The sequence below is a fragment of the Tympanuchus pallidicinctus genome, unplaced genomic scaffold, assembly GCF_026119805.1.
Source record: "Tympanuchus pallidicinctus isolate F22 unplaced genomic scaffold, pur_lepc_1.0 scaffold2, whole genome shotgun sequence".
NCBI lineage: Eukaryota > Metazoa > Chordata > Aves > Galliformes > Phasianidae > Tympanuchus > Tympanuchus pallidicinctus.
Window position 1 is genome coordinate 11,284,269 of NW_026294721.1, and position 16,546 is coordinate 11,300,814.

The 16,546-nt window shown below is 37.3% G+C and overlaps 1 protein-coding gene across 4 annotated transcripts in view; it reads left to right on the top strand.

The window, feature by feature from the left end:
• The window catches only part of CUNH4orf50 (chromosome unknown C4orf50 homolog), a 73,933-nt gene that overhangs the window by 31,319 nt on the left and 26,068 nt on the right, over positions 1–16,546 (top strand). For 2 of the 4 annotated variants that reach the window (XR_008206507.1, XR_008206508.1), the window contains 3 exons: positions 71–313; positions 1,436–1,840; positions 12,475–12,528. Coding sequence is in view for 2 of the 4 variants with exons in the window: in XM_052682029.1 (XP_052537989.1) it covers positions 71–313; positions 1,436–1,780 (588 nt within the window). In the remaining 2 variants the exon portion in view is untranslated. Of the gene's footprint in view, positions 1–70; positions 314–1,435; positions 4,107–12,474; positions 12,529–16,546 lie in introns of those variants that run through there. The other 2 variants (XM_052682029.1, XM_052682030.1) reach the window with 2 other exon arrangements.

The following is a 16,546-nucleotide window of genomic DNA, read 5'->3' on the forward strand; positions in this document are numbered from 1 at the left end:
ACTTACTCAAAATAAACAGTGCTGGAAAGCTTCATCTCTGAGTTTCTAAAGATGGCATTTTGTCTTGCAGATGCTGCCTTCTTCCACAGACATTTCAGAGGCCAGTGGGCAGTCAGAGAATCATGAGGCTTCAGTCAAAGTGAGCAGAATGTCGCGGTCAATACCTGCAACCTTTCTGCAAGAGGCAGATGGCATCCACAGCTCTCACATCACTCCAAATATATACACCAGTTCTCCTGTAAAATTAACAAGTCCAGAGAGGATCATAGCCTTGCATCGGGAACTAAGACAAAACCATCAGAGAAACTGCCAGGTCAGTAAAGTTTGTTTCATTGTTGTTATTTTAGTTAAATGTATTCTTGACAGTCATTTTACAGATCCTATAAATATTTGAATGGTCTCTTCCAGAGATGCATGTTTTATCGTTAGTTTAAACAAGCTGAAGATAATAAATTCTTAACGTTTTCATTATGCATTTTCTTATTGCCTAAGAATGGTTTGATAAAAATGATTGAAAGTTGTTTTCATCATGGTGTACGTTCTGCTAAGGTTATCTCTGAAAGTTGCTCGATGTTAAAAAAAAAAAAAAAAAAAAAAAAAGGAGGAATTACTGTGTTGATTCTGTCCTACCTTTTTTTCCCTCCATTTTGTTTTTTTAGTGATCCAATTATTCCTATGCCCTGAAGCTCTTACAGTAATTTCCATTAACTGCGGGAATCCTGTTTAGAACAAAGTTGATCAATTGCAATTGCATTTGTGACAGGCTGCTGCTAAACTAAACACGCAAGAGATTTCACCCTGTCTAAGACAACATAACCTCTCCATATTTATACAGAAACAAAATTTGAGTTTGTAATTACTGGAGCTAGTTAGCTAGAGCAGTTATGAATATTGCTGTACTGAATTTTCCTTGCTAAAATAAAAGAAATAAAACAAGCAGGATGTAGTTCCTACTTTTCAATTGTTACATTAAAAAAAAATTCAAGTAAGATGTTAATGGCTGTCTTTAGTTAAGAAGTTTATTATATAATAATGTTGACTCAGAATTCTGGTAACATACAGAACTCGTAATTATTTAATCCAGGGGCTACATGCGACAGCTTAAACTGATTTCCCAGCGGTCTTCTTTATCACAGTCATATATAAAAAGGATTGATGAAAATATGGTTGTAGAGGAAAATTATTAGAGAGAGCAGAATGCAAGCAGCTCTTTGATGACCCTGATCTTCGATAATTCCTGGATTTATTTTTTTAATACATTTACACCACGTGTCCTTTGATTAAATCACAGGAATAGCATGACAGAGACCTATTGTAGAATTTTATGGGAAGCTACAACTGAAATCAAACACAGTGTCCAAAGTGACACGTTTTCATATAGGATACAGAAATACACTAGGAGGTCCGAGGTTATATTTTCTTTGTTCCTCCTCAGATGCCTTCATTTGTCTCCTCCAATACAAACTCAAAGGCTGACCCCAACCTGTCTGTGACTCATGAGGAAACACCTTGGCCTCCACTCCCAAAGATGAAGGACACGCTGGAGCTTTTGAAGCGTGACTGGTCCATGCAGGGGAGGGACTGCTTGTCCAAATGGGATGATGTATTTGGGGGTCAAATAGGAAATCAGCATGCAAGTGCTATTCCCCAGGGAATTAAAGAGAAAGATGTCATTACAAATAATGCATGGCTCTCTAGAGAAAAAACAGATGGCTCAACCTCAGCTACCACAGCAAAAAGCTCTTTGTCAGACATGTTGTCAGCAAGTAATAAAGGTTGAAATCCTGTGGGAAGAAATCAGCTGCATGGGAAAGAATAAAAACCTCAGAAATAAAACAAGGTAAAGCAGCTTAGCAATGTGATATTCCCATTGTAATACTACTTTGTATGTATAAAAAGTACTGCTTATTTTTTAAACCAAAAATATTTTACTAGATGTTTGAGGTGCCTGGAAAATTTACATGAAAGAGAGCTTTAATCATTTTTAAGATCAGAATTTGTTACAAGACTTTAGATAACTGAAACCAGCAGAGTTTTCAACAGCCAGGGTGCTTCTCAATTTTTGCTTTACCGCTTGTCTATGATTTGTTTTTCCTTTAACTGTGAAACAATCTATTAAATCACTTGTTTTTATATACAACCCATTTCTTCAGAGTGCATTGGCAATTTCTGAAAAAATATCTGGCTTGAGTGACAGGAACTTAAGGAGATATTGTGGCATGGACTTCCTAAATTCCTACTTTATGTATATGTGACAGTAGTTCTGCTGTTAGTAATTCCTTAATGTTGTGGGATTTTTTTTTCTTTTTTTCTTTCAATGAGCTGACTTACAACAGGATATTCTGTGTGTTCCTGTAGATGGTACTATCCATAAAACACCATCCTTCAATTGTTACTTTTAAGCCCTTTATTCGAATTCCGGTTTAATTTTAGCAGTTTTATTGGACTTGTTTCAAAGTGCTTCTTTAGATGACTGCTTGGGCATTGTGAGTGCCATAACAGAGCTTCTGGGGTAGATACTGAGATGACAAACCCCTATATTCCTGCAGTAAACAAGTGAAGGCAGTGCCAGGCCAGCTGCTCTAGCATAGCTGTGGTAGAGCTTCCTTGTGAACCTGACTCAGAAATAGATGTGGTCTGGTCTGTGTGAGCCTTTGATGGAACATGAGGTAATGGGGAGGAGCAGGAAGGAGGCATGTGTGAGCCAAGATAACTTGAGTTTGGAAAATTTAACAGAGCTTGATTGCGAATTACCCTAAACACTTAATTTATGCCATTTATATTGGGATCCTACCAACCAGGGCTGATATTTTTGGAAACTCAATTATTCAAATTTCCTAGCTATCATTATTTTTAATCACTTTTATTAAGAAAGGGCATTTTTTAACACACGTTAATTTGTGACACTGTTCTGTGTTTTTTCTCTGCCTTCATTGATTACCTCCAATTGGTTCATAATGCATTATTGCTTTTTTTTGATGCTGCTCCTCCAAAGCCAGAAACAAAATGACTGGTTTTGAAAAAGTATTAATGCACATATTCGCTCCTCATGGTGGGAAACCCATCTTAATTTGCTCAGTAATGTAACAGAGCAATTGCTTACGGCAGTAACTGAATTGGTCTTCATCCAAAACCTCTTTAGAAAATACACACCAAGTGTCAAGGGAAATAGACTCTGAAAATGATGTTTTAAAGCACTGTTTAAGCAGAGAAGCCTATGAGTATCTAACATCTGGAATTCTGCTCTAATCTGGCTTCCTATTCTTTCTAATGCTGGCTGATGTCCTGTCACAAGTTGTTTTATTTAAGACTAGGATATTTCAATGTAGAAAAACACATTACTTGACACTACAACTTTCATATTGATAAAATGATGCTTTAAAGCACTTTGCAAAAACTTTTTTGGAGCTTCATCTTGCTGACAGTAAATTACATGAACTGGTAGCTCAGGTCGGCTAGAGGTCAGATGATAATACATGAAGCATGTTAATAATAAGGGTATTAATCATAATATTGTGTGATGGTAAGATAGCCTGTTATCATAAATACCATACTATCTTACCATGAAATGAAGCCTTTCCCACTCCACTCTCTTTCTATCAAAGATAAGTATGGTTTATCTATTATGCTTCGTGTTACAGCTAAGTAGGTTATTTGGCCCCATTTTTCCTTCTGTTAAAATTGGTTGTTTCCTGAACAAGATCTGCAGACACGCACAGTTTTAGTTGTGGGAACAGGCACTTACAGACATATTTCCAAAAAGGAGCTGCATAATATGTAGTGGACTCAAGAAATTCCTCAGGCCAATAGATTATTTGCTAGCACTTTGTAGCTTTGCTTTACAAGCCATAGATTTGAATTAAAATCCTTTGGGTTTTTTAATTCTTTAAGAAACACTTTCTTCCTACAACAATAAGAAAAAATTAAAGATGTGCAGATAACAAAGTTCTGACTTTTCTATCCATTGCTTTTTACTTCTGCTAAGTAAAAATGCAAGATTTTAGATACTGCAGGGGAGGAATGCTAATGATTTAGCAGTGTTCATTTACAGTGTTACCTACAACAGCCCTAGGAAAGATGGATCATCTAAAGGCTTTCCTTTTGAAACTTCTTAACACTGAATAGGCAAATGAGGAATGATATTATGCCAAATAATTTTCTGCTGATTGATGTAAAAGATTAGATGATGGTTTGTATCAGCAACAAGGTCTTTCAAATTCTTTAAACACTGTCATTTATAGAAACCAGCTCCAAGCTGTACAGTGGCAGGCCAGTGTTTGTATACTGGTGTCCTGCCAAGCTGAAGCCCTCTGGGAGTCTGAGCTTGCTGAGTGATTCATATAGAACGATTAATATTTCCTCTTATTCCATAAATCTTTTTTTTTCTTTTTTTTTTTGAAATTAAGGGCTGGTAACAGCAAGCATGCTTAAATAACATATCTGAACAATTGATCTGTGTTAATTACCTGTTGCTTGGTATCCAAGGACTGCTCAAGTGAAATGGCATTATCTGAGCTTGATGGGTTTATCTGCACGCCTAGAGGGAAACTGGACATCAGTATACATCCTACTAACCCACACTCTCAGAGCCTGTTTTCCATCAAGACCCTTTCAGTTACAAAGAACTTGTTAGAAACATGGCAAAGCTGTTTGCTGGGATCAACAGTTCACGTAAACTCATTCTTGTTAATACTTACTCAAGTAATCTTTGCTCTGTTCTTTTTTCCATGCTTGAACTCACCAGTACTGAAGCCAAAATATCTTATTTTAGCAGCAAAGTTTTCTCTTTTCTCTCTTTTTTTTAAAGAAGTGTTATTTAGACATAGAATATATATGCAGTACATGGAAGAAATAACCTGAAATAGTGCACACTGTATCTTAATGGCTACCTGAAAGATAAACTTGGAAAATAAAATGATGATGCAGCTCAGGCAAAAAAAAAGGGAGCAAAACTTAGGGTGTTCAGTGGAAGTGATGCCACCATTAGCTTTAGGTGCTCATGGTGTTAAAACATCTGGAGAAAAGGGAAATGGGTTCTTGTGGAAGCCTATCAGTTCCTATCTAATGCTTTTTTCATATTGTAAAAATCTTTATACAAGATCTGGTGATGAAATTGGAGGCTCAGACCATGGTAACTCAGTCTCTTGCTCAGGACTCTCATTGCTATGGGTCAGAATAAAAATGAGTAGCCAGTGATTGTATTTTCTGCAGTCCTTAATAAATCACAATTACATTTTTGAGTGGCAACTCAGATGTGTAAGAATGCTATCTAGTGTCTTCTTAGAAACAACCTTTTCCTTTAGTCTTTAATCCGATGAATATTAAAGCCCCTTATCAAAACCAGATAATGCATGGAAGGTTTTTTCAGTGCTGACCTTTTTCATATGGCCTGATTAAACCAAGAAACTCCCATCTATTTGTGCAATTGTATTCTTAACAGGCCAGCCAGCTGGTAGCTTTACTTAAGTCTGTCATTCTTGCAGCAGCTTTTTCTTGTGAATAAAGAGAATATCTTCTTTCCCCAGGCTGTGTCCTGGATCTTACCAGTCAGTATAATGGTGAACCATGGGACAGTGTGTTCCTTTACACATAAATATAGATAAAATATTTATGAACATTTGTATCCTTAAATATGGATAAATACAGGGGATTGGCATAAATGATGGTAATATAAAATAATCAGGAAAAGTTACTTTCTGCAGAGAAAAAGATCAATGTTTGTATAAAAATTGTTTAACACTTTTTTTGTCTTGTCTTTGTACGCATAGCATCTTGAACTTTTGCTCCTGTACTGGAAACTAGACTGACTGGCACCCTCTTTAAGATCTTCTGAACTCTAGTAAAAAACTTGAGGATATTTTTACAGATGATGGGTCAGGTTCACAGCATGCTGCAGCAGCTCTGTTTCAATCTGGTGACCCAGACCAGCTGTTACCCTGGCTTCTCAAGAACTGAGATCAAAGGATCAACGATAGAAAGAGAGGAGTGTGGTTTTATTTTTGTTTGTTTGTCTGATTCTTTGGTGGTGTACAAAGAATATTTAATCAACAATTAATCAGAAATTCAGGTGTGAGCTGTTCTGTCATGATGTGGGAACATGGAGCAGAGTAAATGGGAATTTCAGCAGAGAATTCCTTGAAGTTCACTTGGGTTGCACTTGCACTACTTACTTTTAGACAAGAGTGAGAAGTTTTGAATGGTGTTGCATCTCAGCATATTGCTGTCTGGCAAAGCATTCTTTAAGTGTCATTTTTTTTGCAGTGTGGCTCTAAGGCTGAAAATTATGAATGATTCTTTCTTGCTCTGAGCCACAGCTAGAAAGGGAGAATGTGGCCATCTACTGGTGCCCTGTCTTGCCCCCACCATCTGCTGGGTTCCACCTCTCTATTTTCCCATCTGTAGGCTGAGGACTTTGTCTCTCAACAGCCACATCATAGTTTCCATCTGGCTGCAGGCAGTCCCTTCTGGTGAGGGGGCTTTAAAATAAACCTAGTAGTGAGGCTGCCTTTGGCAGTGGCTGGACAAAACTGGTAGTTTATGGATGTTCTTGGAGCTTACCTTGGGGTGCACAAAGCTGTTCTCATCTCTCAGAAGACATCTCGCAGTTTAGGATAGCTCAGCCAATGATGTGAAACTTCACAGCAAATGTTAAATGTGTTTTGGAGGCAGAGAGTTTATAGTCATCTCTTTAGTAACTAAGCTTGAATTCTGCTTAACTTGGGATCTAGAAAGTGGGATTCATTACACCAAGTGTAAAGTTAGTCTCCTGAGACCTCTGACAGTCCTGAAGAGAAATCAGCACTAGGTCTAGAGGACATGGTTCATCTCACAACAGTGTAGGTCTAAAACAGGCACTGCAATCCACACTCTAGAGCTGACCCTTCAGCTCTCCGACTGTAAAGTTGAGACAAGGGGGATTTTGAATGTCAGGTCTTTAGTGCAGAAGAAAGGGAAGGTGATTCCTATCCTCCTCCTGTGTCCTAAGCAGCTGCTGTCTCAAGAGAGATAACTGACATTAACACTCTTTCTTATGATGTTCTCTTTTATTTTTTAATGTTCTGCCTCAGGACTTTTCTTTTGTATGTATTCCGTGGGTTATCTATGTAGTTTTATCTTTATTTATATTCTTCAATTCTTTTGAATTCACTTTAAGGCATTTATGTCACAGTTTATAAATATATTAAATAGGAAATAAAAGGTGTACGTAAATCTGAAGCCTTATTGACCTGACATAAATTCTCTGGAGCCCACAAGAGATCAGAGACGACATTCATCAAGTGAGGCATTGAGTGTACATCTGGTGCTAATACTCAGGAGTTTTAGCATATAGAATGTTTTGCAAATAGAATAAATTCACTCTTCTTCACAGAATCACAGAATTGTAGGGGTTGGAAGGGACCTCCAGAGATCATCACTTCACCTGTGAAGTGTGCACTACTCTTTACTCACATATCCCCTTGAATAGTGCAAAATAGAACAATGTGGAAAAGAGAGTAACAGCTTATAAAGCAGTGTATTCAAGTGTGTGGATTCAGCCTGGCTTGTGGTAAGTTTTCTTCAGTGAATTTATACCTGCAGTCACTGCTGTTCTTCTGGGAAATCACGTAAGCACGTTTCCTTTAGAGGGCTTCTGACCCCTTTTGTGTTCTTCTCTTTAATTTCTTTGTCCTAAGTAAGGTGATATTAAAAGAAATCCTTGGCGGTAATCATTCCCTGGGAGCTTTACAGAGTGTAAAGGATAGAAGAAGTTTCTGCTGCTTCTAAATTAAAAGCAATTGCTCAGACTCCTGCAAGTCTCCAGGAGATGACGTGTCCGCTAAGAATGAGTGCAGCCCTGTGCATGAGCAAACTGAACGCTGGGGAAAGAATAATGTGATTGTTAAGACACATCCTTCAGTTTAATAAACCATTTTGAGGAGAAGGATCTGTCTCAGATTAAAAGTAGTCCTTGGGAAAAAAAAAAAAACAAACCATAATCTAAACTTTAGCATGAAAGTAAGCACTCTCCTTGTTTGAAATAAACATACTTTTCTTTCTTCTGTAGTACTGGGTAACTTCCATAGTAGGTTAAAACTACTGTAAATCAATCATGTGTGAACAAGGTTATTATATTAGCAGTATTATTAGGAATAACAAGCTTATATTCTTTGAATTTATAAGCATGCATGTTTTATTTCCTAAGCCAGTTTTTCCCTCAGAAGAGCTTGTCTTGTCTGTAAGACCTATTTGTAATATCACGTTATATGCTATAAAATGAATTACTACCTTTGAGCTCTCAGTTATTCAGAAGTCGTAGCAATACATCTCTCCTGGATTTTCTGGCTGGTTAATGTTAGGGGCTTCCTCCTGCTTCCAAATGATTGGTTTGGGACTGATTATCAAGTCACATTGTCATAGTAAATTTGAATCTGTAGTAAGTCTGAATCTGCTTGCCACTCTGTTCTTTGAATCATCAGAACTATATTCCATCTGTGTGTTTTACATTGGGAACCCTATGCATCAGTGCCATTATATTCCCAGACACTGCAGAGCTGACATCCACCCACCCATCCATCCATCATCTATATTCTGAAAGAGATTAAAACATCGATCACACAGACCCCAGGCCCTGGATGGTGTACGGTTGCCATGTTCATTTTCACCCTCTCAATACTGTTCTTGTGATTTCTAAAGATGTAGGATCCTTGGTATTTTGGGGACTGCTGCAGCTGAACACAGCATTATCTGTTTAGGACCACACCATTAAAAAAATCAACTTCTAATTTATTGCTTCAATTATAGACCTGCTTGATAGCCTGTGACACAAGCTGAACTCATGTTCAATAATTAACGTGAAATAAAAGACAGTGTTACATGGCCCAGATAGATTAGATGTTCTTTATTTAATCCTGTCAGTCAGCCACAGCTGTTAAAATTTGTATCCTAATAAAAGAAGGTACCTATGCTGCTGGAGGTTTTCAAGCTAAAAGCAATTCATGCTGGAATAAAGTATACATTCAGAGCATATATCACTCAACAAGAAATAAGCATCCATAAATATAATCAGATATTTATGAGGGCGTATGCTTACACAAATATTACTTTTTTTGCCACAGTTTGCTTACAGTTGTAAGAAGGAATTTGATATTGAGATCTAATGTTCTTTATATTTTAGTTTCTAACTAACTCCTCTTACGCCTTTGAAAACATACCCTGATTTACTGAATTTGATAATACATGCCCATATATAATCACATACAACCAAAGATGTGGATTCTTGGCGATTTTTAAATTATGCTTTGATTCGGTGCAAATTTCCAATTGAAATACTTACCCATGGGACAATATAAATAAAAGTAGATGAAGAATCTCAGGATTGTTTAGCTTTGTGAAGCAGTTGAACTTTTGTAAAACTTGGCAAGATAATAGGAGTGCTGAAAAGACAATTAGTCACACTGGGCGCTAGCGTTAGGAAGATGCAGAGTTGGCTGCTGTGCCACAGGAACAGCATAGTTTTCATTCACATGTAGGACTTAATGGGAATCCACAGATATTAAATGAATATTCCCATTGGGAAGGACACTCTTCTCCTTTTTGTGTGGAAAAGTCAATATCTCATCAGGGAACCCTTCAATACAGAATATTTTGAGTGAGCACATGATAAATAATATTCTTATCTGCACTTGGGATATAGGGAAAATAATTTTCCTGGCATAATGAGTGGTAAGTAGAACAAAGATCACATGGGAATAAAATACAGCTATTAGATCCATTTGATAATTTCCATCTGGATGGCATTTGCTTCTCTCTGTAAATGGAATGGGAGCTGCCTATTTCTGGGCAATCTGTTTCGTTTCTTTTACAGGAAAAGACAGTTTAGCTATTCCTTCCATATGGGCATACATTATTACATCTAACAAACATGTTCATCTCTCATTTTAGCCAGACCCTCTATGCACTCTTAATTCCTGGGTGCGTTGGGATGGGGATTGAATATCCTATTTTCTTCTTGTTTCCTCTTCACAAAGCAATAAGGAATGGAGAAGAATCACATTATTCTGTATAATTAGGTGCTAGTTAGTTTGATAAAAATAAACTTTAGTTGAGGGAGTGGAAATCAAGATAGCTATAAGGGTAACAGTGTAATCATTGCTTCTCTTGGCCTGATGGTGCTGTATGAACACAGGTCTGCAAGTTTAGCTATCGTGGGCTTCAATTCATGCTAGCCCTGTCATAAATTAAGCTGGTTCTGTCTTAGTACTCACTCTTCTTTAAAACAGAAAAATATTCTAAGGGTTAAAAAAATCGCTATAGTTGTTTTGGCTGACAAAAGGGAGAAAAAAAAAGATCACAAATTAAGAAACTAAAGAAAATACTACAGATAAGAATATGGTTTTAGGACTGCACCTCTCTCATCCCTCCACTGCTAGTGACCCCTGGATACTGGCTGTTCTCTCTTTTTTGCTTTGGTTTAGCTTGCTGGGCTCTTTCATCAGGGAGTTTAAGCTTTGTTTTACCACACCCAGTATCCTATGGACACTGCTGGTCTCAGTGTGCCTGGGCAGCTTGACTGGAAGCTCATCCACAGAACAGTTTGAAGTTAAAGCAGCCTTTTGTTGCTGTCACTGATACACATTTGCACAATCACTGAAAGTTGTCACTCGGCGTCAGATCCAGGATGCTATTTTTAAAAAAGGGTGGGGATAAAAAAAAAAAAAAAAAAAAGGAAGATATGTGGAGTATACTTTCTGATCTCCAGAATTTCATGAACAGTCTTTTGCATTTTCCATGTGAAATGCAGTCTCAGCATGCTGGAGGCCTTTGTTGCTTCATAGCATACAGCCAGAATTAGAGAGCTTCAGGTGGGTTGAGTCAGACTTAGTAAATAATGAGACAGCAAAACATGTTGTGTGTTCGGGCTGGGGAAGACATGTGCAGCTCTATAGAGCCTGGATGCCAAAAGGCTTATTGGGAAAAGCAGAAGAAAAGGGTTAAAATGAAGAAACAGATGCTGTCTAGTCAGGAATTCACATTCATTTTGTTTACTCACCTGGCTATTGAGGAAACTCCGTGAGAAATAATGTCAGCTTTCAGCTGCTGACCTTTCTATAAGACTGTGACAAATACAATGTTTTGTTTTCCACAGAGAGCTGATGTGTGTTACTGCTGCGTCACTTCAGTTACAGCTGTGGATTTTCTTCTTCTCTGGAAGTAGCCTTAAATGAGACAGAAGTACTACCTGATTTGCTAGCACAAATTAAACTGTCAGCTGAGTTTTGCTTCCTTTGCCACAGTTCTTAGAGCTCTCTCTTTGCTCTTTAAGATTTGATCCAAATGGGTCATGGCTGTTTCAATCCTGATGCGTGTGCCACTTTGGCTCGGCTAATATCTAACCCTTCAGCAGTTGTCAAGGGGAGTCACATCATTAAGAATTTATTTTATGCCTTGAAACCTTTTTCAGACCTTCCAATTTCAAGATGATATCGGCTACTACTGGCAAAAAGGGGTGCTGGGCTGCAGGTGTCAGTGCTGGGATGAACAGACTGTACCTGAGTGGTACCTCACACATGTTTTGGACATCCTATCAGCAGTTGAGGTCCACCATTCTGCTTACTGATGCAGTTATTTTAGGAATAATTTCATAAAATTCTTACTTGAGTGGTCACATCCTCCTGTATTCTACAGGCATGTACTAGGAAAGGCAAATTGCCATTTTTTTTTTAAATGTAGCTTCTTGTGCTTACAGAACGAGACCTGCATGTGGATAGAATGGAAATATGCTTGCAGACAGAAAAGAGACTAAAAATAATAATAAAAGACAGTAACTGAAAGCAGTTACTTAGAGGAAAAGACCAGCGCAGTCTGATAGTCTCCAAGGCCTTGATCATTTGCAACTCCATGAATTCTTGAAATAGTATCAGTTCGAATTCAATCAGTGAACCTTGATTAAGTTGTCAAGTTGAACCCACATTAGATTTCTGCATGTTGCTCTTTACTATGTGCAGGACGCTCACAGCTTGAGTGTGTTTTGTCCAGAAGCTGTGATGCCCCATTCCTGGAGGTGCTTGAGGCCAGGTTGGGTGGGACCCTGGGCAGCCTTATCTGATGGGTGGCACTCCTGCCCACTGCAGGGGTTGGGCCTGGATGGTCTTTAGGGTCCCTTCCAACCTAAGCCTATGATTCTGTGTTAACAAGCACTTTGTTATTAACCAATGGCTTTTGTAGTGTACCTTGGCTCTTATTATTCCTGGTTTCCCTTTCCTCTTACACTTGTACTCGAGTATCAGTCTTCACTGTGGAGCATCAGTTTTACAGAAGAATCTATCTAGCAAACAACAGCATTGTTTATTGATAGCTATTGTACTCACATTTCCAAAGTCATTTCAGGACATATGTAAAGCAAAATTTTTGAAAAATTCTCAAACCTTTCTGCTCCAAAATTATGTGCTTTAACAGAAATCATCACTTAAAATTTTTTTGTTTTCTATTTTTTAGGCAAGAGAAAATACTCATTGGGCCAATTCCTGAGCACAGACAAAACCTCTGGAGGTAAGACTATTACAATTGGAATCCCTTATCAGAGCTTGTAAGGTAAATCAGGCAATTATAGTAAAAGGGGAAGGTGGAATAAATTGGAAAACAAAGGGATACTATTTCTTTTTAAGATACTGTTTCTTTTTAATTCCACGTAAGTTCTTCTACAGGAAATATTTATCATGCCATCTCCTCTGTGGAACTCCAAACTACTTTTATGCTCTGGAAATCCTAATTCTTGCAAATTAAGTGCAAAGCGAATTTTGTCTATCTATCTATCTATCTATCTATACATACATACATACATACATACATACATACATATATAAATGAAATTAGAATAACTTCTTTTTAGTTCTTTAAAGCTGTGTATGCACAACTAGCAACTTTATGATTTCTCTTCCTTTTTTTCAGTAGCTGTCAGTTCTGAAATGAGCATTGAAAGCCAAAGTATTTATGTCTTTAAGACTTATTTATATCTCCCCAAAATGGCAGAATGTTCATTCCACTATCTATTATTGTGGAAAGCAGTCACTTTTTTGGTTGAAGTTATTCTCTCAGACTCCTGCACCGAGAAGTTGGCAGCTATGTTTTCAGATATTGTCTTTTTCATTTTATCTGCTATGTTATTACACCTGCTTATTTTAATTCACTATTTTGTTTGCTGAAGTCTTCTTTCCTTAAAATAATCCTATTACCATGTGAAATTTGATGAAAACAATTAGACTGTATAGCTAGAAGTAGAAGACTGTGACTGAGATGAATGACTTTATGTTTTGCTACAGCATAGAGATAATGGGAAAATTCACAGTATTGTTGAGGAAATATTGATACTGGAAATCCCTATTAAATCAAAGCATTAAAGCAAATGCTGAAATCATTTCGTAACTTCAGTGCTGAACTGGCCAGTGGGTTGAAAATTGACTTCATTATAAAGACTCAGATGAAATGTTATGCTAAACTGAGAATACTGTTGACTTTCCTCACCAAAAGGGAGAAAACTCCAACATCTGCACTTATGCTCTGCTAGTGCTTTGGAAAGCTAATGATAATAGTATTCTGTGTGGATTTCTTTTTTTCTCCAGGGATCACTTTGCCAGTTGATTTGGTCTGTGTTATTAAAACAGTGTGGAAAAGCAACCAGCAGTTCAGAGAGACCATAGATGATGAATTAGGATGTTTTAATATGGCTTTCATTGCAGGATACAAAATAATAGGATTTTAACATAAATGAACTGTTAATATTTTATCTCAGAAGGCATTACATATTTTTAATTTATTTATTTATTTATTTTTTTGCTTATTTTCATTTGAATAAAGAAAATTCTGCATGCTAATTTTTAGTAGTGTTAATTTTCAAATAGAGCACATTGCTCTTGAAACACTCAATAAAATCAATATAGCCATTTCTGGTGACAAACACAGATTTGATGTGTTTTGCACAGTGGTCACTGACACATAATCTATCATGTTGCCTTACAAAAAAAAAGAAAAAGAAAAAGAAAAAAAAGCCAGCAAAGTAGGTAGAAGTGTATTTCATCAGGCATCATCAGGATACTTCTGTATTTAACTATTTAAAAGTACTTTTCACATTATTACTCTTATTTTATTGAAAAAAGAATTACTTATATTTCCTATTCACAAAAAAATGGGCTGAATTTCCAGCTCATTATTTGTTTTGGCTCAACACTTGGACTTTGACAGGAATTGGAGAGGTTGTACGCTGTTGCTCAGACATCTGATTTCTATCAACAATTCTCCTCCCTTACATGGATCATGTAATGCTTGTTTTTATTGTGTTCAGGAAATTCATGCTCTTAAGTCTTGTCATCTTTCACTTTGCTCTTTAAATAGAACAGTTTTCTCTTTTGCTGAGGTACAGAGAGATTAAGTGAAAGTCTGAGGTCATGTACAGACTGTAGAAAAACTGGAGTATCAACGATCTAAATTAGTTAACTACTGGATTTATTCCTTATTTGTGATAGGGTTTGGTACCTGGAAGATACAGAAAATGTATATTCAACAATGGATGCAATAATTCATATTTATATAGTTATTGAGAACTTATGTAGTCTTGAAATAGGTATTTTTCTACAGAAATTAGAGTTCATAGCCCATACTTTGATTCTTTGGTTGAATTGCTCACAATGGAGGACACGTGCTTTCAGATTCATTATGAAAGTTAGATTATTTCTTTCCTTCCCACTGTGCTTCATTTTTTCCAGCCACAGTACAGTGACTTTCATCACTTTCATAGTGATTTCCATGCATCTTCAAGTCTATCTCATGTCCATTTCACTTCCTCCATTTTTTTTCCCTGCTCAGGAACATGCTGTAGCTCACTTGGACCTCACGTTAACCAGCACAAACATGGTGACTGATTCAGGATCATTTGCCCCTTTCATCTGAAAAAAAGAAAAATCTCATTTCAATTAACTGCTCAAAGTGCATTCTGTAAACAGTGAATCACAGAATCAAGGTCAGAAAAAACCTCCAAAATCATCCAGTCCAACTGTGTACCTACCACCTAATATTTCCCCACTAAGCCATGGCCCTCAGTACCACATCAAATGTTTCTTGAGCTCCTCCAGGGACAGAGACTCAAACTCCCTGGGCAGCCTCTCAGAGAATAAATTTTTCCTGACATCCAACCTGAACCTCCTCTGGCACAACTTAGACTCCCACATCTATGTAGAATTAATTTAAATATATGACTTTGCCTTCCTGTTTTCTGAACATTGTCCCAATCACAGAATCACAGAATCACAGAATCACCAAGGTTGGAAAAGACCTTCAAGATCATCCAGTTCAGCCATCCACCCATCACCATTAGTACTCACTAAACCATGTCCCTCAACACAAAATCCGATGACTTCCAGTCATTCTGCCATTTAAATTTATGCTTGTATTACCTGAAATGACTTAGGACAAATGTATATATACATATATGTATTTAGGAGCAGTTCTTCAGGCTGTTTTAATTAGTCCTTGAATTTGGCACTTCATCATATTAAGAGAGATTTATTATCACATGTGGTTACCATATGTCTGTATCTAGTGGTTATTGGTCAGCATTTATATTGTGGTGCTCTGGAGAATATTTTTTGCAAGCAGAAATTACAATTTCATGGATGAAGCCCTTGTTCAGCGTTACCCTATGAGTAGATCCTTTGTGCAGTCCCCATGAAATCTATTGCTTCCTGAGCATTACATTGTACCTTGGCATGCTAAGCTGAAATTTAACCCAAATAACCCTAGCTGAGTTAAGTGGGCTGTAGATGTAGATACTGACTTAGGGGAAAATTTGTCTACATCAGAACAGCCTCAGTAAGAGAGTGACAAGGACCTGTGGCATTTCACTTATGCAGGAAACACTAATTTGATTGGAGAAGGTCTTGTGGCTTTCTGTAATGCAGGGTACAGGCAGAACAAGCCGACAAGTTTCTATGAAGGACTGGAAATGTACCTTTGGTTTTAAAATAGAATTAGAGTTGCCTGAAAATTAAAGATGTTCAATTATTTAAAGGTGTTTAAGCAAGTCTGTTACCTAAATATGCATGTATGGGGAAGGGTAGTAAAGAGTAGTGAATACGGGATTTAGCCTAGTATAGTTATCTTGGGTTTTAAGTTGTTAAATACACATTACTATCTCTGGTTGCTTTTTGGCAGTCAGTGGTAGGTGGGTGTGAAACTGAAAATTTAATAGGACAATTTCCAGTCACTCTTGTGAACATTATGGCTATGCCAGAGTCAAAGAGGTTTTGAATTGTTTGTCTCCAGCTCTGAGAGAGAATCTGCTTGCCACCATCTGAGTCTGTTTAAACAAATCATAATAAAGCAGATGCTATGCAACATAGATCACCCTTAAATATCCACCCAAGACTTCATGACCACCAAAGGCAAATATCTATCCTATATTAAATCCTTTAAACAAGTTGTGGGTTCTATAGAATTGTTTGAGTTGGGAGAGGCCTTTAAAGTCCATCTAGTTCAACTCTCCCACATCTGAAGCAGTATCAGGTTGCCCAGAGCC